This window comes from Nerophis lumbriciformis, linkage group LG12 (genome assembly GCF_033978685.3).
Source record: "Nerophis lumbriciformis linkage group LG12, RoL_Nlum_v2.1, whole genome shotgun sequence".
In the NCBI taxonomy this organism is placed as follows: Eukaryota; Metazoa; Chordata; class Actinopteri; order Syngnathiformes; family Syngnathidae; genus Nerophis; species Nerophis lumbriciformis.
Window position 1 is genome coordinate 31,459,403 of NC_084559.2, and position 23,743 is coordinate 31,483,145.

General features: G+C 38.0%; 1 protein-coding gene across 3 annotated transcripts in view; it reads left to right on the top strand.

Annotated features, from left to right (window-relative positions):
- Positions 1-23,743, top strand: part of LOC133623234 (sodium- and chloride-dependent GABA transporter 1) — a 48,061-nt gene that overhangs the window by 3,266 nt on the left and 21,052 nt on the right. Inside the window, exons 1-7 of one of the 3 annotated variants that reach the window (XM_072914344.1) lie at positions 4,126-4,262; positions 7,963-8,064; positions 9,651-9,861; positions 11,365-11,497; positions 11,699-11,833; positions 15,794-15,897; positions 16,819-16,943. In XM_072914344.1, the coding sequence (XP_072770445.1) occupies positions 9,710-9,861; positions 11,365-11,497; positions 11,699-11,833; positions 15,794-15,897; positions 16,819-16,943 (649 nt within the window). In that variant the 5' untranslated portion in view covers positions 4,126-4,262; positions 7,963-8,064; positions 9,651-9,709. Of the gene's footprint in view, positions 1-4,125; positions 4,263-7,943; positions 8,065-9,650; positions 9,862-11,364; positions 11,498-11,698; positions 11,834-15,793; positions 15,898-16,818; positions 16,944-23,743 lie in introns of those variants that run through there. The other 2 variants (XM_072914343.1, XM_061986355.1) reach the window with 2 other exon arrangements.

The window sequence follows — 23,743 nt, forward strand, 5'->3', positions numbered from 1 at the left end:
ATATTCTGCTTGTACTACACGGTTAACAATGCAGCTAGTAGGGATAATCTCTCCCGCTCATAAGGTCTTCTAAAAAACATAAAAAAAACGCCAAACATACTCCGTTTACTTGTCGTGACCTGCATATTAACCAAGTATTAGCGACATTGTTATTATAAGAAGTAACACAGAGGAACTTTCTATTGGAGTCTCTATCACAGAGCGGTAACTATCTTATATTTTATTGATATACTAAATGTAGCGGTAAAGTCCTAAACTATTACTGCTACTGGTTGCCGAATATAAAGGAAGCTAGTTTAGACGTGTGCAGCAAGCTAATAATCGATGTCCAGAATTATGTCCATGTTTAACAAAAATATTTATTAACATACAGTCACGTAAATAAAACTCACTTTGTAACAAAACGGAAAATAAACGGGAGCAAACAAATGCTAGCCTGGCACAATCAAAAACTGTTGCGCCTCCACTCAGAAACACCTGAGCAAGATCCCAGCTCCTCCCCAAGTAGACCGGCATTTGGCCTTGAGCCAACCCCTTAGTGACGACATGAAGTTGACAGACAGAAAGAGTATATGGCTCTCACACTGCTGGATCGCCTCTGAGTTGGTAAAAGTTAATGCTAGATCATAAACCATGCATCTCACTTTTACAGTTTAGTTGAAAGTTTTGGTCACAAACCGAGAAGTTGTTCAACTTTGAAATTCAATTTAGCCCCAAAGACATCATAAAGATCGACACAAAAAGATGCTCATTTGCGTCACAACTTTTTAATTATTAGTTTTTTACCTCAGTGGGGATTATGCTGAATTCATCAGCTAAATTGAAAACACAAGTCTCGAGAGCAGGCATTAAACAGTCAGTGATTGTTTTATTATGTTTGTTGTTTATATTTCTTGTTCAGCACTAGTGCTATATGATGCTTAGTGTTTGGATCTGCTTATCACTCAGCGTCTAAAATTAGTAGTTCATCCTCTGTGTATTCAGGGTAAAAAATATAAGGTTATGGATCATCATTTGCCCCAAAGTAGTTGTTGTTGGCTCTTAATGAAGTATGCCATGATTAGTAGTTGTTGTTGTTGTTGTTGTTGAAGGAAATAGCGAACGTTGTAATGCGTTCTGTTAAATCAATGCGCTACCGTATGCTTAAAAGGATCAAAAATACTGTAAATATTACATGTTGTTATGATTGTGCATTTTAGTCCATTACGTATATACTTACAGCATGTATATAAAATGTTGGATGTTCATGGAATTTTTTTAGAAGGCTTTATAGGTAGAATAGATCAAATTCCTGTTAGCTGTCTGCCACGACATTTATATGACAAATTAGAATACACAAAAAAGAGAAAGGCATACAGTATGTGTTCTTTTCTCACATCAGGATTGTGAATTATTGGCAAAATTACAAAAAAGTGCAGTTCCCCTTTAAGAGCAGTGCTGATAACAGGTTGATAGCTGGTGTTTAGCTCCATCTTTCTGAATGTAGGTAAGTGCGCTCCTGCAGCAGTGGAAGCACTTTTTGTTGCAGGAACAAAATCTAACATGACAGTTGCTGCCAGCCACAAAGACATTTCTTCACCTATGTGAACAGAATAATCACCTGACTGACATGACTAACGCAGAGTTACATAAATGTTGTCCGCAGCAGCATCACAGACAGTGTTTCACATCAGTTTCGTTCAATTGAAATCACCATTTGTACCGTTAATATAATTCATTGTTAACGTTATGCTGTCAGCACATTTCGAATCAGATAAATGGAAAACTGGGGTCCACTGCGTTTCCTTGTTAATGTCTAAATTCTGGACATTACTGGAGATTTGGCTAGCAATGGCCAAAGATCGTACATTGAGTAAGGGTTATCTACCGTAGAGTGATACAGTATGCTTCGCACGCAATGTACTATACAAAGTATTTTTGTATTAATACTAAGGACATGGCTACAGTGTCTCGTATGGTATTGAAGGCTATAATGTCGTGGGCAGGGCCGGTTTCACCGACAGGCGAGAAAGGAATCTGCTGGAGGGGGCGCCAAATTGCAGAATTTACAAATAAAAAAATATAAATACCATTAAAAAAATATGTAAATACAAATTAATGTATAATTAAACACACTCTGCACACGTATGATGGAAGTTTACTTTTAAATCAACTTAACCCCCCAAAAGATTGTTACGTGGGTAAAGTGGCGCCAATTGCTGAAGGAGATGTTTACTAGTGAAATCATACTATTACATACAGTAAGCACACGCTAATTTCTCTGTGGTTGTAGTGTATTCACAGCAGTTAAACTATGAAAAAAACAATTCTTAATGTATTTATATTATTTATTCCTATAATTTTAGGTCAGATTCTCATGCCTAATATTTTCTCCAAGTTTATACAGCAACTGAAATTAAAAGCTAAAACGGTTGTCTGTTTAGTGTTTACACTCAGTTTATGGTTGGGTGAGCAAAGCAAGGAAGATTTGCGAATGTCATCTGTCATGCCTAAATAAAAACTAGTCCTTGTTTATTAACAATATGTTTAAAAAAAAGTCACAAAAAAGGTAAAAATGTATTCATACATTCCAAATACAAAATGAGCTGAGCAAATTTGAATGTTATCCACACTATTCACATCCGAATTCTGTTTGAGGCTTGCAAGCCATCATCGCTTTCTTTCTTTGTAGACTATAGACTACAGAACAAGGGGACGGCGTGGTGAAGTTGGGAGAGTGGCTGTGCCAGCAACCTGAGGGTTCCTGGTTCAATCCCCACCTTCTACCAACCTCGTCACGTCCGTTGTGTTCTTGAGCAAGACACTTCACCCTTGCTCCTGATGGGTCGTGGTTAGGGCCTTGCATGGCAGCTCCCGCCATCAGTGTGTGAATGTGTGTGTGAATGGGTGAATGTGGACATAGTGTCAAAGCCCTTTGAGTACCTTGAAGGTAGAAAAGCGCTATACAAGTATAACCCATTTACCATTTACTATCGCTCTGTCTGCGCTCTTCTGTTTTTCAAAATGTTGAGCTGATAAAGTAGTACTACTGTAGATGTTTTTATCTGTTTACTGAATTCTGACAGCTGCGAAAAAACACTGCAAACGTTAACTATTTAGCTTTGGCAGAGACGCTGACGGTCCCTTTCCCAGACAATATATTTTTATGCTTTCCTCGGCTATTAGAATCAGAAGCAGAAGTACTTTATTAATCTTGCTGGCGTTCTGGTTGTTCTTACTCACTTAACACTTGATATGAAGCACACTGCCCCTTTTGCAAGAAAACACTTATATGGCAAATCTAAAAAATGGCTTTTATGTTTGCAAATATTATTTTTCAATTAGTTTACAATAGAGTCATCTGGTGTATTTAGTTAGTCTACCCATTTTGTTTTCCAATGTGAAAGAGCAGTGAATTAATCCCCCTCAAACCGAAAGGGTTGAAGGTGATTAATGACCTCCAAATATGCCTGATTATCACTCCAACCGGAAAGGGGGTTTAGGGGTGTGCCCAGCTCGTTCGGTTGTATTATGACTATCGTCCGATACTTATCAGTGGGTGGCTGATCATTCGGCACATCCGTAAAAACACATTTGAATGTAATTTTTTTTTTTAATTACACACTCAAGTGTAATTGTCAGAACAATTAAACAGAGAGACAACTTATAAGGGCGAGGAAGTCATAAATGATAAATGGGTTGTACTTGTATAGCGCTTTTCTACCTTCAAGGTACTCAAAGCGCTTTGACACTACTTCCACATTTACCCATTCACACACACATTCACACACTGATGGAGGGAGCTGCCATGCAAGGCGCTACCAGCACCCATCAGGAGCAAGGGTGAAGTGTCTTGCTCAGGACACAACGGACATGACGAGGTTGGTACTAGGTGGGGATTGAACAAGCGACCCTCGGGTCGCGCACGGCCACTCTTCCACTGCGCCACGCCGTCCCATAACATTGATTAGTGCAAAAAAAAGACTCGTCTTATACTGTGCGTCCTTTCCTTTCTGAGCAATAGAAAAATATATTTGGATTAACACCAGATTGTAGACCGATTCAGTTTAGACTGTAGGCATTGGTTTGTGACATTGTGTTTCTCAAGTATTGTCCACTAATTGTTCTCTCCTTAACTTCTGCTCCAGGGGCATTTTTGGTCCCCTATCTCATCATGTTGATTTTGTGTGGCATCCCTCTGCTTCTCATGGAGTTTGCCATCGGACAGTTTACTCATCTAGGTCCAGTGCACGCTCTAGCCAAAGTCTGTCCACTATTAAAAGGTGAGTTACACATCAGATCATTAAACATGCATGAGCATTTGATGAATTTTACATAATCTTTCCAGTTGTATATGTTTATGCATGTTCTCATACATCCAGGGCATTGTAATCTCAGGGCATTCAATCGATCGCAAATGGACTGTTTGGTTTGTCTTAGAAGACGTTTCTTCTCTCATCTGAGTAGGCTTCATCAGTTCATGCTCATAGACTTAACTTGGTCAAATCTAGTCTTAGATTAGCCAGCTGTAGTCCAGTGGTTGGTGCTAAAAGCCCAAATATTTATACTCCAAAACCAAGAGGGTGTACCTGGCCAAGGATGGTTTCGCCCTGTAGTGACAACTGTTTTGATGCAAACTAGCAATCATTCTGTCAAAGCTAATGACAGTCACTGAAGTGTAATTCCCCCTCGTTAGCATTGAGGTATTGTGTGTCAGAACAGTCGCTGTGGATCGACTACTACCAGTCCAAAATAGTCGGGATCCCCCACGGTAACAACAGGTTTTGAGGGCTTCCCTCAAATGCCTCTGGGCTTTCTGCTTGGCCTGTGGGCTGGTAGGAACATTAGCTGTGTTGTGGGGTTCTGATAACACGCAGATTGTGTTCCAGTGGGTGGTGTGAGTCAAAAAGTAGGTATTGATCGGTATGTGTGGGTTTTCGGTAAACCCCGACATGTAGGCCCCTGTTTTATCCAAAATGGACTTCACAGTCCAAAAAAGGCAACTTACTGTCTTTCACATTCCTCATGTGTGAACTTGATGTTTTTGTCCACTGAGTTAATGTGCTCGTTGAAGGCTTGCACTTCTTGGTTTCTGATTTTCACCCATGTGTCATCCACATACAGTATCTGTACCAATGACTTGGTGCTGTTACATTAAAAGAGCGCAGAGCTTTCTTTTCCAGGTCCTCCATGTAAAGGTTTGCTACTATTGGGGATACAGGTGATCCCATGGCACAACCATAACGTTCCCATGAATTGAAAGTATGTAATATTAAGGCAAAGATCCAGCAAAAGGCAAATCTCTTCTGGGTTTAGTGTGAATCTATCCAGTAAGGTGTGATCACCTAGTAGACGTTGCCTCACCGTCTCTACTGCATCCTTGGTTAAAATACAGGTGAACAGGGAGGAGAAGTCAAATGAATTTATAGTTACATTTTTGTCCAGTCTATGAGCATAAACTGATGAAGCCTACTGAGGTATTGGCACCAGCCGCTAGAGTAGATCTGACCAATATAAGTCTATTAGCATGAATTGATGAAGCCTACTCGGATGAGAGGCGAAACGTCTTCTAAGACAAACCAAACAGTCCAGTTGTGATTGATTGAATGACCGGAGGTTCCAGTTGTATAGTTTTTCGCTCATTGTTGTTTATGGCATTTCTGTTGTTTTTCAATGTAAAAATCCATCCATCTGTTTTCTTATTCTGTAATCCGAATCCATCGCCGTCATCTCCCAACAAGGTTTATCATTAATTATCAGATTATGATGTTGTATGTTAACTCAGTAGTTTATTTACAATTTATGTAATCCAACCCTTTGTGAAGGTGATGTTCTTTTCTGTTTGAATGTGGTCTGACTGCAAAATCAGGTCTTGAACTCTGAGTCACACAGTAACATTGTGCGTTAGATCTGATCTTTTATAAACTGTCAAGTGTCAACCAGGCTGTGCTCTTTCTGCTAAAATAGGACATTCCTCTAGCAACCAAAGTTCACGTAAAGAGAACTTCTATTTTTTCTGATATTTGATGGTATATCTCCACATTGTTAAATTTTTAAACAATTTCTGCAATGGTAAATAATTGAAATAGATATCATTGTTGCAAGATGATACTTACACCCTTCTAAAATTGTTACAAGGAAACTTCTGGTAGTTGACTCCCCTGACATCAGTAGCAGGTATTGCGGATTCAGTCCCCACTTGGTCATGATGTGAATGTGTCTCTAAATCAGGGGTCGGCAAACCAAAAATGTTGAAAGAGCCACATTGGCCGGAAAGTCCCAAAAAAAATCTGTCTGGAGCCGCAAAAAATTAAAACCCTTATACTGTAAGTGTTATAATGAAGGCAACACATGATGTGTTTGTATTAGTCTACTATCAAAATGACAATGTGTCGCAGGCTGACGCAAATCTTCGTTGACAGAAATGTTGACATTTAAATATTTATTCTACACATTTTTACAACATTGGAAAACATTATTAAAACGGAGGCTTCTCAGAGGGTGAGATACAGTAACTCCTGGAAATGACTGGCTTAGAATGGCCAAAGATATAGATGTGTCTGTCCAAGTTAAAGAAAACAGCAGGTTGTCTTCTTGTAATGGATTTATTACAATCTTTGCAAGCTGGGTAATGTTTGCTGTGGTCTATAACATGGCAGAATTGTAGCCAATATTACTTACAGATAATATGTCCTGAGACATGCAAAAATAAATTAAATCCACAGAGGACACAAGTGAAGGAAATTAAATGAGCTCAAATATACCTACAAATGTGGCATAATAATGCAATATGCACATACAGCAAGCCTAAATAGCATGTTTGCATTGATTAGCTTGCAGTCATGCACTGACCAAATATGCCTGATTAGCACTCCAACAAATCGATAACATCAACAAAGCTCCCCTTTGTGCATTCACGCACAACATAAAAAGTTTGGTGGACACAATAAGACAAATAAGGAATTGCATAAAACGTGTCTTACTGTGGCAGCGTAGGAGAAAGTTGTACATGTAAACAAACTACGGTGAGTTCAAGGACCACCAAAATAAGTAGGACAAAACGGCGCTCGCCAAATACTCTCATCAGTGTAGCATGTTTAATATAAACAGTGGGATTTTTAACAATTAGGAAGGCTTGTGTCATGTTTGTCCTCCTACAGAAACAATATTAAAACAAAAATTATACTTTTTTCCTTATCTTTTTCCATTTTCATAAATTTTTGAAAAAGCTCCAGGGAGCCACTAGGGCGATGCTAATAAAGCGGCTCTATAGCTGCGGGTTGCCGACCCTCGGTCGAAAGGATTATCTGTTTACATGTGCCCTGGTATGACGAGTTCAGGATGTAGTTTGCGATTTTTCCATAGCTCCTCTCGACCCTGACCAGGGATAAGCAGAAAATGGATGGATTGATACATCTGGTGTATAGTCTTCATCTCTTGTCATGTTCTTCTATGCTTAACACCTCGAAAGTGGAGGCACATTTTTGCCGAAAATGTTTAAAAATGTTTTGACCTCAGGGACATTCTACTTTGGAGGTTTCACTGTACTTAAAAATTGTGTAATGCAGTATATGTTCTATTCAAATGACAGCTGTAGATAATTGGTCTGTATTGTTAAACATAATTAGATTTTCTTGTATCTACATAATTGTACTATATGTTGATGGATGAGAACTTGCTTGGCTTAAGGGGTATCAATGATGTTGTTCGCCTCTATTTGTTACACGAAACAATACCGTGTTATGCATTTTGTTGTTGAAGAGGAAGTGATGGATACAAATTAATACATGTACTACATGCAGGCTCTTGCAATGACTGCGCAATTGAAAGGGCATGCATTAACTTGTTTCAGTGGTAATGACATAACTCTGGAAATCAAACAAGCTTTCAGCCATCAACGATCCAACATACTCTTTTTGCCTATAATGCTGTCTTTTTTTGTTCTAACTGATTTTTCTCCATAGTTTTCTTATCTCTTTAAAGACAGAGGTTATCTACCCGATCAAAACATATGGCCCATCACTTGATATTTCGCTCAAATTCACCCTGGTTAATGCTCTGTGATTAACAAGGGCCAGAAAACAGGTAGTTTTTTTTCATACACTTTCTTTTAATGATTTCCACGTAAAAGTCTTTGCAGTTTACAATCTGTTATGATCACTGATGGAGTAATTTCCTATCCGAGCATAGGAATTCTAAAATCTTAGTATAAACCTATAATACGCCAGTGACATGCGGCGAGGTTCAATGCAGTGGGGTACTTTGACATTTTTTTTATAAAAAAAAAAAAAAAATCATACGCTGTCGTAAATGTCTGATCCAAGAAAAAAAAAAAAGATGATTCACTTTTATAAAATGTTGTTTAATACTTCTTAGTCACATTTATTTACGTATATAACATGATAAAACATTTGTGGTCTTATTTTCGCAATCAAAAGCTACTGTCTGCTCCTGTGGAAACTAGAAAAAGATGGTGTGGTAGCAACAAGCGCCTGCTAGCTCGCGTACTCGCGTGTGTGGCAACTAAGAGTACTGCAGCGCCTCTCAGTATGATTTTTCTGTATATTGATTAAGGTTAGCAAGAATAATATTGTTATACTTGAATAAGACGCATTACACAGGATGTACATTCAACAGTGTAGAAAGTCATTGCATAAAAATGTTTCTGGAAACGTTATTTTGGCGATATGTGAAGAAACAGAAATAGCCAGCAACTGGCTTATGCACCAAAGCAGACAGGAATACTCGTTTATGAAACATGAGAAAATGAAACTGCCTCGTCTGGTTACTATAATGCATTTATTCAGTGCTTTGCACAAAAACTGTTATGGTGGTATATGCATTGAGCAAACAAGAAAGTGTATTGTGTCAGCCTCATATTAGCTTCCTGCATTCTGTCTGATCAGGAAATATGCAAATTCAGAGATTTTTACTTTCAAATTTTTAACGATTGTATTCAATAGGAAAACACATTTATAACAGTTTAATCAACAAATATTAATATTCATGAATTATTAGTTTTTTACATTTACCATTAGAACAAGTTACGCTCTGCCTCACCTGCGTACATCTGACCGCACGTGCCTGCAGGGTGTACATTTTTAATTTACTACAGGTTGCAATTATAAAGATCAGACTGCTGCCACTTTAGTATAATACACTTACGAAACATGTAAAGAAGTGACTCAGCAATATCAGAATGCTTTTACATTTACTTTTCCTATGACAGCGATTCAGTTCGGTGCTATGGTGGACAAGTCCAATATCTACAGTATTATACAGTAGGATACTGCTTTTGTTGCAGACAACAGAGGGGGCAAGGGTAAAAACATAGGGCATTTTATTTTAAAGCATTTTACTTGTTTGATGGATTGCGTTAATCATGGCTTCTCCAAATACAGGTAAAATATTCTTGTGTGCAGACAAATACCTTTGAAAGAGATAATACTTATCTGCTGAGAAATTTGGCGTTACTTCAGTCTGAAGAATCTTTGACCTATTTTTACTTGTTTTTTGTAGTTCCTTATGATGTTCTCCTCATTGGGCAATATGATACACAAGATTAGATGTTTCAGTAAGCTGTTATCTAAAACTTCCTTGAGGGCAATACATAAAATTATGTGCTGTGTTCACATTCTCTCACTATATTAACAACCAACAATTTGCCGCAGGTGTTGGCCTGGCCACAGTTGTGATTTCCTACGTCTTTTGCACCTACTACAACGTGCTCATGAGTTGGGCCCTTTTTTATTTGGTTAACTCATTTGGAGCAACACCTCCTTGGAAAACCTGCAACAACAGCTGGAATGTTTTAGAGACCTGTTCCAGTGGTTTTCGTGACAACACCTCTCATCTACAGTCAGCCAGCCAACAGTTCTTTGAGTAAGATGAGTTCCTTGCATTTTCAGTGTTTGTTCATCGTCCATTACAGTATGTGCCTCATTATGCATTGTAGATACAGTCTATAAATTCACATTAACTCAAGCCCTCCATTTCACTCCCTCTGCTCAAACAATGCAATATTGTTACATTTAGTGTACAAAAGCTTGTCCCTTGGATTGTACACTCAAAGTTGTACACTTGATGTTTTGGGCCCTGAAAACGACAATTACGTTTTAAATTTATGGATTGCTGAAAGGGGAACTGAACTTTTTCACTATCCATATGTAATACAAGAACGCGTTTTTCTTTTTTTATGCATTCTAACTCATAGATAAACACTAGCAAAAGTCAGCTAACAATGAGGTAGTGGGATTTGCGCTATTCCGCCTATAAAGCACTCTAAAAAACAACCAAAAACCTCCATCAACGTTTTATATACATGCTGTAAGTATATGTAATGTAGTAACCGGCACATTCCTAATAACGTGTACGGTAATGTTTACGTATTTTGGTCATTTTGAGCATACATTAGCGTAATAATTGCACAGACACATCACAGCGTTCGCTATTTTCTTCCACCACAGCATTGCTACTCATTGCAGACTTCGTGAAAGCCAACAACTAATACTTTTGGACAAATGATGATCCAAACTCTTACATTTTTGAGCCTGAATATACAGAAAATTAGCTACAAATTTTAGACGTAATAAGCAGATCCAGCTTTAGTGAAGCACCAAACTAAATGTAGCAGTATTGCTAAATGCTGAACAACAAATAGAAACTGTGAACATAATAAAGAAATCACTTACCGTACAATGTCTGCTCTCATTTGGATGCTGACTGATGGGATGTTCATATCTTCTCGTTTAGATGAAGAATTAATCATAATCATCTTGTAGGTAAAAAAAAAAAGTTGATAGAAAAGAGCGTCTTTTCGTTTTTTTCTCACATTTCTGGATTTAAGTTTAATTTGAAAGTTGACCAACTTCTTGGTTAATGGCAACAACCTTCTACTATACAAGTGTGACGTTTGATTTTTAAACTCAAATTAACTTTCACCAACTTGGAGGCGATGTAGCAGCAGCAGCAGTTCAGTATGTCAATACTGTAGCTGCATAAACTAGTTAGCACTTATAATAACTCTGTTAGCACTTATAATAACAATATATATATTCAGGTCACGATATGTAAATAGTTGGGTTTTTTTCAGGTTTTTTTTATGTTTTTTTTTTTTTGCACTTTATGGACGCAATATATTATTAACATTAGCTGCATGGTTAGCCACCTCGTACTTGCCATATTTTACGAATTAGAATGCATAAAAAAACAAAAACATACTGTATGTGTTCTTGTCTTACATAGGGATTGTGAATGTAATGCAAAATTCCCAAAAAAGTGCAGTTCCCCTTTAAGATGATATCTTGACCGACAAAAAAGTTCTAATGGGATATATTCTAATGGCATATGTTGATGAATAATTTATTTATTATTTGTATTTTTTAGTCGCAGGCTTCTGGAGAAAACTGATGGCATTGAAGATGTCGGTGGTGTTCAGTGGGAACTCTTCGGCTATCTCTGTCTTGCCTGGGTCATTGTGTATTTATGCATTTTTAAAGGAGTCAAATCAGCTGGCAAGGTCAGAACAAGGAAAATATGTGGTGATTCTACAAGTGGTATTACTTGACGGTTCTGTTTAGCATTTTATATATGTTAATTCTACAAAGGACAGGGGCGTTTAAAGAAACTACACATATTAATGTCATAATATCTTATTTAGTGTAAACTTGTTCAAACCTAAATTGCCATCACAAAACCATATCCCTGATGCATCCCGCAGGTGGTGTATTTCACGGCTGTGTTTCCATACGTCATCCTGTTCGCCTTGCTCATTAACAATATGCAGCTCCCAGGTGCCAAGAATGGTATTTTGTACTTTGTGACGCCTGTATGGAGCAAACTTTTCGAAGTGAAGGTAAGACATTTTGTTAATAAATGAGACCCCAACTGGCCAACCGTGACAGAGAGTTTGGTTAAACATTGGTACTGTGTTGCTAAAACATTATAAAGTAAATCAGTGAATTTGTCTCTACTTGGTCTCTGTATGAGAGGTGATTATATGCAAATAGGTTTTCCAAAGAGGAAAAAAAAGCTCTAAACTAGGTGTGCATGCCTGTACTTACATAAAGACATGCATGTTCAGTGACTCTCTAGCACAGTGCTTCTCAAATATTTTCTGTTACGCCCCCCCCTTGGAAGAAGAAAATATTGTGTGCCCCCCACTCTCCACCGTGACTATAAATAGTATAATTTGTCTTTAAAATAGTTAGAACTATACCTCTGCGCAACATTGTGAGCGTATTAACATTAAAGGAAACAACACACCGGTCTTTCCTTGTCTCCCACTGTGGTCACATTGAAGCCAAGTACTACATAGGCTTCATCATATTCTAGTACAATAAAAAAAGCATGTTCCCCGAGGGAGCACGCGCCCCCCCCAATTTGAGAAGGACTGCTCTGGCATAATTATCTGAAAGTATGCAGTGAACTCCCTCTTCTCGTGTCCTAGGTTTGTACCCTATTTTTCCACAAAAAAACAATATACTGTATTGTGTTTAATATCACAGTTACTCGTACAGATGCAACCATTTGCTGACGTTTTGACGAAAATCATGAGTGAAATTTGTTGCCGACCAATTCTTTTGCCGACAATAGTTGGCGGCGTCATCGCTCATGTATTTAGACATAAGCGAACATGCTCGTGTCTGCGTGACTCATGGCTGCAGAGCAACAGGAAGAGAAAAAGCACTGCGAGTAAAAACTAATCATGTCAAAGACATGAATATCTTGCTCAATTTACAAATTGGACCTTGCTTTTCTTGGTAGTACGTCTGTGATACAGGGACTTGTAAAGTGGACGCATGTCAGACATGTGGAGGATTAAATCTCTGGTTAGCTAACAGAGAGACAAAGTTATGTGATAAATAGTTTTAACTATAATTTTAGCCCAAGTCTGCCTGCAAAACTTTGTCAGTCCAGTTAAGTTAGAAAGCGATGGGTACATTCAAAGTTATTGGATCAATAACAAAACGTCTTTGAAATTGTTTTATTTTGTTTAATTTCAGATACATTTTTAAATAAATATATACGTTAGTCATAACCAATACCATATCATCCCATCATCAAAGGAGTTTAACGCTACAACCTAAGAAAAAGAAGATAAAGTCAAACATAACAAATTCAAACTTTAAAAAAAAAAATTAGGGACCCATTGAATTTCTCATGGACCCACTCAAGTGGCAACATCAACTTCACTTCACGGACAATAGAGCTTTTAATACTTTTGTTATATTGTAATATTGTCTGTTGATGACCCATTCTTGATATTTCCTTCAAATTTGGCAGTGACAAGCAAACCACAGTGTCCTCAACGCAATGTAGCGTCCGAGCTAGCGAGCTAGCACAGTACGAGCCACTAATCCTCGTCTCCATGGTGGCAAATAAACTACGCTTCCAGAGTCAATTATAGTTTTTGCTTCGGTTTAGTTATTTTGCATTATTGAATTTATTTTAATCAACATATTGTAAGTGATTAAAAGAAATAAGGAAATAATTTAAATATTTTATATTGTTTCACTGTCATCCTGTGTTTTTGTGTGATTACAGTTATGAACAAAAATGCCATTATTTTTTAATTTGAATTTGAAGTATTTATTTCAAACCTGCACAATACAACAACACACATTTTTTTTTTTTTTTTTTACATTTTGGCAGAGACATTAATGCAAGGCTTGAAAAGGGGTTGGATGAAGCAATTGCTTATAATATCCCAACCCCTCTCACTCATTCCACATTTAACATAAACAATATAATACAAGAACAATACTATACAAACAAAAACAAGAAAAATTCCTATACACTAACAATACAATAGTACCACTGTTACTATGGGACAAGACAAGACGAGACAAAACACACACACACAAACACACACACACACACACACACACACACACACACACACACACACACACACACACACACACACACACACACACACACACACACACACACACACACACACAGGCCCAAACACTCTCTGACCATACATCTCTCTCTCATCGCTCTGTGCTGAGGGCATCACTCTCTTTCCTCCTCGTACTTCTTCAGTACTTCTTTTTTAAACAGTCTTTTAAATTGAATCATGTTAGAACAGGTTTTTAACTCATCCCCCAAGTTGTTCCACAGACTGACTCCACGCACTGAAATGCACATTGATTTTAAAGTTTGTTCTAAATTTAGGCAAATATAATTTGTTGTTTCCTCTTAGACTGTAACTATGGTGAGCATCTCTATCCTGGAATAGGTTCTGTATATTGGATGGTAGAGAGTTTTGGGATGCCCTAAACATAATTTGAGCAGTTTTAAAGTTGATTACATCGTGCAGTTTAAGTTGCTTTAACTCCATGAATAGTGGATTTGAATGATGTCTGTAGTGAACATTGGACACAATCCTAATGGCCTTTTTCTGCAGTGACTAAAGGCTGTAAATGGGATTTATAACAATTTCGTTGTGGCTTGTGCAGCCCTTTGAGACACTTGTGATTTAGGGCTATATAAATAAACATTGATTGATTGAATTTCCCCAGACTTCAACACAATAGTTTAAATATGACATAATAAATGAATGATACAATAACAGCAGAGCATTGGTGTTCAATAAATGACATGATCTCCTCATCATTCCAACACATTTAGCAACTTTTGTCCTTAGGTAACTTATATGAGGCTTCCATGATATATTTTCATCTATTACCACTCCTAAAAATGAATTTTGTTGGACATATTCTATTGGTGTATCATCAATAACAATCCTGATGGGTATTTCACTTTTGCGATTGCTAAAGAGCATGATTTTGATCTTCTTTAAATTCAGAGACAATTTGTTGGTATTAAACCAAGTTTTTAACTTGATCATCTCCTCAGTTATAGAGGCCAGAAGTTCCTTCATGTCGTCACCTGCACATGTAATGGTTGTATCGTCAGCAAAGAGGATGAACTTCAGCAGTGTTGATACTTTACATATTTCATTAATATACATTATAAATAGTGTGGGTCCTAGTATCGACCCCTGGGGGACTCCACAGGTTATGTTCATGAGTGTAGATTGATGTTGGTCGATCTGAACAATCTGCTGTCTCTCATTCAAGTAGCTCTTCAGCCATTTCCCTGCCAATCCCCTGATGCCATAGTTTTCCAGTTTATTTACCAAAATCTGGTGGTCAATGGTATCAAAAGCCTTTTGCAGATCAATAAAAATTCCTATAACAAATTAGTTTTTCTCGATACCATTAGTAATGTTCTCTATTAAATCACTTAAAGCTAATGAAGTTGACCTATTTTGTCGGTATTTTTTGATTATTCAAGTGATCTTGAAAATATAAAGCACTGTAAACAACAGAAGAAGCTTATTACTCTGTGAACGAAGTGTAGATAGAGCCATGTTACAACTGAAAGTAACAATATATTAACAGTAAATTAGCAGGTAGATTAATAATAGTTTTGAGAAAATAATACGACCCGAAATTATGTAATATGTTACAGCAGCCAAATAATGAGCCTTTGTGCATTGTTTTGAAATGGTTCTATTATCATTTATATGTCTAATATATTGTGAATGTGATTTATATCGTAATCGCGGAAGGCTGCAATTTATATCGCGGTATAGATTTTAGGCCACATCGCCCATTCCTAGTAATAGTTATTGTAGAGATGACCCTCATATGATTATCTTGATGCACTTTTATCCGTTGAATTAATTTACACATGATGTGACACAATTGTGTTGTTCATGCAGGCTAATTCAGAAAAAAATGTTTTAAAAAATATGTAGTTTTCTCACATTAATTTTCTTTATTCTCTGTCTCAATCATAGGTGTGGGTTAGAGCAGCTGCCCAAGTGTTTAATTCCCTTGGAATTGCTTTTGGCTCCATGATTTCGATGGCGAGTTACAACAAATTCAACAACAACATTGTCAGGTAATGTTGACCTGTATGTTGTTTGATATTTTTCTTTTCAATGGGTTGTGATTGATGTATTCATGCTTGTTGATGAAGCAACGGTGATAACACGTAAAATATGTGATCTATAAACACTAGTGTGAGAATGTGCACACCAGTCCATAAATGTCTACATTTAGTAAACAGGTTTTACTACACTTATTGTAATTTGATTTGTTGCATCAACATCTAAAAAAAATGTGAACCTTGCAATCCAACTTATGCAGACACCTCTACTCCAAATGTTGGTTATGCAATTCATGTAACTAAGGTGCTGTCGCTTGTTAACTTAAGATGCAGTCAGTAGTCAATTAATTATGATATGCCAGTGGTGTTCCTCAAGGTTCCATTTTAGGTAATCTCTTTTTCATCATTTGGGCTATTCAACTCCCTGCCTTTTTGCAACAGATTCTTAAAATAAAGTGCTGTCATAGATATGATCTTCAGCTTTAGCTTTTTTGCATAAGGTCCTTAAAAACAGAAGAGCACTCGTGTAACTCTGACAAAATAAATAGACCAAAATCAAATCTCTACTGTGGAAGATGCTGGTTCAGCGGAATATACAAAATAAGTCTAATAGTGAAGGCAGGAGTCTTCCCCAACTGTCATTAGCTTTCTGGAAATGTGGCCCTCCAAATAATTAGTTGAATATCACTGGGATAAGCTATATAAAATGGATGGATGGAAGATGGGACAATATAGGGCACAGGCCTTCAATAAGTCCAGTCCAAAATTAAACTGCTTATTCCTTGACCCATTTCCCTGCACTTTTGTAAATCATACTGGCAGATGTAAACTTCCAAGTAATCCAAGCAACCATCAACAAACAGTGACTTTATATGCTTGTGTGTCTGTTTTCTTAAGGTTACGAAACACTTTTTTTCCATGCTTCACTTCCAGGGATACTTTGATTGTTTCATTTACCAACTCATTGACGAGCATCCTGGCTGGATTCGTGATCTTCTCAGCTATTGGCTACATGGCCCACATACATAAACTCCCTGTGGAAAACATATCTACAGATGGTAAGCATCATAGAGATCATTACATTTCAATCTGAAAGCCATTGGCTCAAGAAAGTCAGTTTTTGAAAACTCATTTTTGTCTTAAAAGGAATTTTTTTTTTTTTACAGCAGTGCTATTCAAATTTAGGTCTGGCCAAGCAATTACTACATTTCCATGCACTAAATTAGTCAGATTTTTTGTATTTTCACACCTACATGTGAAGTCCCAGTGTCCATGGACACACTCTAATGCGACTATTTGTCATAAACTGCGTGCAACGCGTACACTTGGGGGCGCTTATTTCCTTTTAGTGCAGATAGATGTATTGCTTTTCCGGTTGACTTATGACGTCAAACTAAAACAAGTCATCTTTGTGGCTCCTCACAAGTTGCTCTTTTGGCTTGCAGAAATGGACGAGTCAACAGCCTAGTTCTTGTTGTACCTGATGTCCTGCTGTAATATTGGCTCAGAATTTAAATATTACGTGTTTAATAATGACTATGTTAATGTTAAATAGCAGACGGCATCAAGAAATGATCCGAGTTCACTGCATCAACATGACACTACTACCATGATGGTCTTGGAGTTGCTAGATGCGGGTCCGAAGCAAAGACTGGTGGGAGAGAGTTGTTTTGAAGGAATTTTCTTGAATGGAAATAAATATTTCAAATATCTTCAAGTTTATTCAATAAGCCCTGTAAATTGATGGAAGGAGTTTTAGCTCTAAAGGAAAATACTGTTCGTGCCCCGATACCACTTCAGATGAGGGTTTGTTTTTGTTCTGTACAAGCTTGCCAGTTGTGCAGAATACAGAGGTATTGCTAATCAGTTTGTAATGCACAGATGCAGCGTGAAGAGGTTTGTGTACACTTTCTTCTTTGCCTTGTAATATACTTGCTTCATTCTCTTCTATGATCTCACTCGTATTTGTTCTGGAGTCCGTATAAAGCCGGTATTCTCCATTTCCTTAGCTACCTTCTTCAATAAATCTCAGTTTCTCTTTTTTCTTCCATCAATGCACTTCAAAATGATCCGTTCTTTTAATTTATGAAGCAAATATACAGTCTCTATTTCATTCGAGTTGTTGCCTATGTTTTGATTGAATGGGATCCGCTTCTAGGTTATAAACCGCGCGTTGAGACTACTGGCGCATGTGCAATACGAAGAGTCCCCTCCGGCAGCACACACCACCTCGAGAGATCTAGTTTTCAATCGTATAATCGAGGTGTGTTAGTTCGACTTTTCAAAAGCCAAACATGATCTGATTATGGTTTTTTCAAGGGTTGTAGAATTCTTATTTTGAGCTGAGTTATTGGAGAAATCAGACTAATTTAGTGCATGGAAACGTAGTCAGTGAAACCAGAGCAGCCCTAAAGCTCAGTTCAAAACTTGGGGAAAAAAACATTTTTGCAGCAAATTGCTAAAACATTAAAGTTGCTCCTGTTGTATAGAGGAACTTGGAGCACTGTTAACACATTGCCAGATCCTTGCATTTACATTTAAACCTCTGCAAGGCCAGTATCCACCACAGTAAACACTTGTATTTTGCATAACAAGACTATTTTCTCAGAAATTTGTAACTGACAAAAGAAATAAACCAAAAACAAATGTCCACTGAAGGAGAAACTGGTTCTCACAATAAGAAGGATGGTGAAGAGAGTAGTTCGTCCCCCGGTGATTAGCTTTCTGGAAATGTGGCCTCTAGAATAATTATTTGGATATCACTTTCTTATAGAGTTTTGAAGAAGAAAAATAACTAGACAGCTGTTGTAAGATAACATGTAATATTAATCAAGAGTATAAAAAAAATAAACATTTGCTAATGAATGTCAAAGGGGTAAAATATTAAATATAATCAGAATAATGAAGGTAGTGGTAGTGTTCTTTGCTTAATCTCATGAGACATGTCTATGGATTTCTCATTCATCCAGGCCATTGTATTCTCATGGCAGTCTCTCTCATCAGTATATATCGGACTAATTTAAGTATAACCTCCAAAGACATGCACCTGGGGATAGGTTGATTGGCAACACTAAATTGACCCTAGTGTGTGGATGTGAGTGTGAATGTTGTCTGTCTAGCTGTGTTGGCCCTGCGATGAGGTGTCGACTTGTCCAGGGTGTACCGCGCCTTCCGCCCGAATGTAGCTGAGATAGGCTCCAGCGCCCCCCGCAACCCCAAAGAGAATAAGCGGTAGAAAATGGATGGATAGATGGACTAGGAACTGATGAAGCCTACTTGGATGAAAGGCAAAACGTTCAGTTGCGATCGATTGAATGCCCTGAGAATACTCAAAAGACATATTATTGTGACATAAAACCAAGATCTTACCAAACGCCACAGCAGGCCAAGACGTGAGGGTCCATAGTTTCCACACTAATCACACATTAATATGACCCATTGCTTCAGAGCATTGTGTTTATTCAGTGGCCTTGTGGTTAGAGTGTCCGCCCTGATATCGGTAGGTCGTGAGTTCAAACCCCGGCCGACTATAAAGACTATAAAAATGAGACCAATTACCTCCCTGCTTGGCACTCAGCATCAAGGGTTGGAATTGGGGTAAAATCACCTAAATGATTCCCGGGCGCAGCCACTGCTGCTGCTCACTCCTCCACTCACCTCCCAGGGAGTGATCAAGGGTGATGGGTCAAATGCACAGGATAATTTCACCACACCTAGTGGGTGTGTGACAGTCATTGGTACCGGTACTTTAACTTTAACTTATTACTCTAATACACATGCATAAGAAATAAACAGGCACTTACTTCTTTGTTATACTTCTACCACAGCAAGGACACACCCTAGTGCCTCTTAATGTGATCTAATCATCCGTAAAAAAACGTCTACTGTCAGAACACGTTTAGAACACGGTTACAAGATATTATTACCTAGTGGATACTCCACACTCTTCCAGGCAGGTATTCTCATTCCTGCTAATAAACCCGATACACACCCTGTCACGCCAAGTTGTGATATTTTTATTTATATTTATTATTCCCTTGGACTGTTTTTGTGTATGCGCACACGGTCCCTGTGTGTACGTGTGTACGAGACAGGGCTAAGTAACAAGCATGAACACCAGACAAATTCCTCAGACCCATGAGCAGTTTTTATTCAATTGAATTAGTAATTGTGGAGAATTTAGACACTTACAAAACTTATGTTCTGCTAAACCATTGGTGTCAAACGTTGGCCCGCGGGCCAAATTTGGCCCCCCCGTGTAATTTAATTTGGACCTTGAGGCAATATAAAATTAACACTAGAGCTGGCCCGCCGATTATATACAGCGGCGGTGCCGCGGTAACACCGCATTCACCGCTATTTCTCATACTTGCCAACCCTCCCGGGAGACTCCCAAATTTCAGTGCCCCTCCCGAAAATCTGCCCCAAGCTATCGTCACGTCCGCTTTTCATCCAGTCCAACGACGTGCTGGCCCAGTCACATAATATGTGCGGCTTATGCACGCACCAACACAAGTGAATGCAACGCATACTTGATCAATAGCCATACAGGTCACACTAAGGGTGGCCGTATAAACAACTTTAACACTGTTACAAATATGCGCCACACTGTGAACCCACACCAAACAAGAATGACAAACACATTTCGGGAGAACATCCGCACCGTAACACAACATAAACACAACAGAACAAATACCCAGAACCCTTTGCAGCACTAACTCTTCCGGGACGGGTTTTGGATATTTGTTCTGTTGTGTTTATGTTGTGTTACGGTGCGGATGTTCTCCCGAAATATGTTTGTCATTCTTGTTTGGTGTGGATTCACAGTGTAGCTTATATTTGTAACAGTTTTAAAGTTGTTTATACGGCCACCCTCAGTGTAACCTGTATGGCTGTTGACCAAGTATGGATGGCATTCACTTGTGTGTGCGTACAAAAGCTGCACATTTCTTGTGACTGGGCCGGCACGTTGTTAGAATGGATGAAAAGCGGACGTGACGACAGCTCATAGAGGACGTTAAAGGCAGTGCCTTTAAGGCAGTGCCTTTAAGGCACGCCCCCAAGACTGTGGTCCGGGTGGAATACGAGAGAATATGGATGCCCGGGAGATTTTCGGGAGGGGCATATCCCGGGAAATTCGGGAGGGTTGGCAAGTATGCTCTACTGCCGTGTGCGCAAAGTTTGCTGAAAAACTCAGTGTACTCGGCGCTGAATGAAGCTGGCAATTTGGCGACTTTGATGGTCAGAAATGTAGATTTGAACTGCTTAGTAATCCCTTCGCAGTTGATGTGGAAAAAGCACCAATTTACCTCCAAATGGAGCTGATGAACTCCAGTGTGATGACACGCTGAAGTCAAAGTATGATGCTATTGGCGCCGCACAGTTTCCACAATTCATCACTGACACAATGCTCCGCACCTAAGCTGCTCAATTGCTCTCCATGTTCGGCAGCACTTATCTATGTGAGCAACTTTTCTCCTTAATGAAGATGACGAAAACGTCTCACAGGATACATCTGACTGATAAACACCTTCATTCGATAATGAAGGTTGCCTCAGCTCAAAGCCTGAGCCCCGACATTAATGAACTAGCATCCAAGAAAAGATGGCAGGTATCTGGCTTGGGCACATCAGATTAGAACAGTGTGTTGCAAACTGAGCAGTTTAAAGTCCTGAATGGTTGGTTTATTCATTGTTATTTTATTTTCAAATGTATTAGTTTGTGGAAAAAGTTAATGTTGATATTTACCTCAGAAGGCTGCAAATAGAAAAGAGGCATTCAATTTTTATTTAAAATGTATTTGATATGCCATTGATATTTTTAATTATTATTATTATTTGAAACTCGATTTTGCATGTCACTATAAAGTTATATAAGCCTTGCTTGTTCAATATTCAATGCAAAACTTGTTTGGGTCCCTATTAAAATGTTAATTTGTTCAACCTTGGCCCGCGGCCTTGTTCAGTTTTAAATTTTGGCCCACTCTGTATTTGAGTTTGACACACCTGTGCTAAACCACTAATAGTAACATAACCTAGCCTGTGGTGTTCTTGTTATATTTTTTGTTTGAAACATGTAACTGAGAGAAAGTTGCAAACAGCTGAGCCCTTTTAAAATTATTAATTCATTTCTTGTTCTTATATTCTTATTTTTCTTAAAAATGTTGTATTGAATTCCTTTGGTGGTGGTATACAACAAATGGTTATAAAAACAAATGGACAAATTTATGTTGAAAATGTATCTGAATTTAAACAAAACTCACAAGGGCATGACGTACACAATTATAATAAAACATAATATAACATAATAACACTTAAATAAATTAGTAAAATGAAAATTAAAACAACTAGTACCAAAAATATCAATAAAAGGGCTGCTTTTATCACAAACAAAGCATTCTTAACCACAATCGATGTGTAAGAGTAGTACAAATGTTAAAGTACAAGAAATTGACATCTGAAAAGTGCAGACATTTGCGTGTGGTGTTGATGAGCCACCGCTGGAGAAAAGAAGAGACACAGACCAAAGTTTGTACAGGCGATGTTTAAATATGATGTTTAATATCGCTAGTCTGATCATTAGCAGTGGAAGCACAAATTATAAACTGCTGACCAACAATAATAACTTTTATCTTTTTCGTTTGTGTCATTTTTGCGTTCTCTTTCCCTGCTTTCCATCTCGTCTGAAGTAGCACGCTGTGTTGCAAAACAAAACCGCAAAAGAAAACAGCAACTGCCATTCAAAGTATTTCTCATCACCGCCAACTGATTGTTTGCTTAATATCATAGCAATTCGTCCCCTAAACGTTAAAACACAATCGACATGAATGAGCACAATATCCAGCAGTGGAACCGTGGGTTTATCTACTATGAAGTTCATATCTTTCCTTGTTGAAATGAAATCCGCGGTGACTGCTAATTGTTTTGGTAGCATGTCATGAGAGTGGCGATGTGTACACGTGATCACGTCTGGCTGAGGAAGATGCGCTGAGTTGAAATGGCGTCTCTGGTCTGTTGACAGCAATGTTCATTTTCCTGTTTATGAATCCTAAATCTTACTCTATTTGATCCATTATTAATGGATTGATTTTAGGAGCAAAGTGAGAATTGATTGGTTGAGACTTTTATTAGTAGATTGCACAGTGAAGTACATATATTCCGTACAATTGACCACTAAATGGTAACACCCAAATAAGTTTTTCAACTTGTTTAAGTCGGGGTCCACATGAATGAAAGGGTTGAAATCCATACTTGCACGATTGATACTTTTTTTTTTTCTAGTTGCACGACCTATTTTTTGTTTTAAATGCGAGTAAATTGGTTGCAGTGTACAGCCCTGATAGTCCACAACATCTTTTTTAGCCCATAGGAACCTTGTTTTTTTATGTTTAGTTGTTAATGACGGATATTGTTGAGCTTTTCTGTATTTAAATGCCATTTCCTTTAAGCACTTTTTTACTGTGTGGCCACAGACAGTGAGTTCAGTTTCCGCCCATTTGTTCTGCTGTGCATTTAGTGTTTTCAAGACATATTGCTTTAGTAATCTCAGGGCATTAAATCGATTGCAACTGGACTTTTTGGTTTGTCTTAGAAGATGTTTCACCTCTCATTCTAGTAGGCTTCATTAGTTCATGCTCATAGACTTACATTGGTCAGATCTAGTCTTAGACCTAGATTGGTCAGCTCTAGTCCAATCCAGACAATAGTGACAGCACTTTCATTGATAAGGCGGTAGGAAAAAAAACATTAACATTCTGTTCCTGGACGACACAAATTTTATGGGACAGTGCTTCAACGTCAACGACAAAGGAGCTGGCCTTAGAAGTGATTTGAGATAGTTCAGATATGGGGTTAAATCC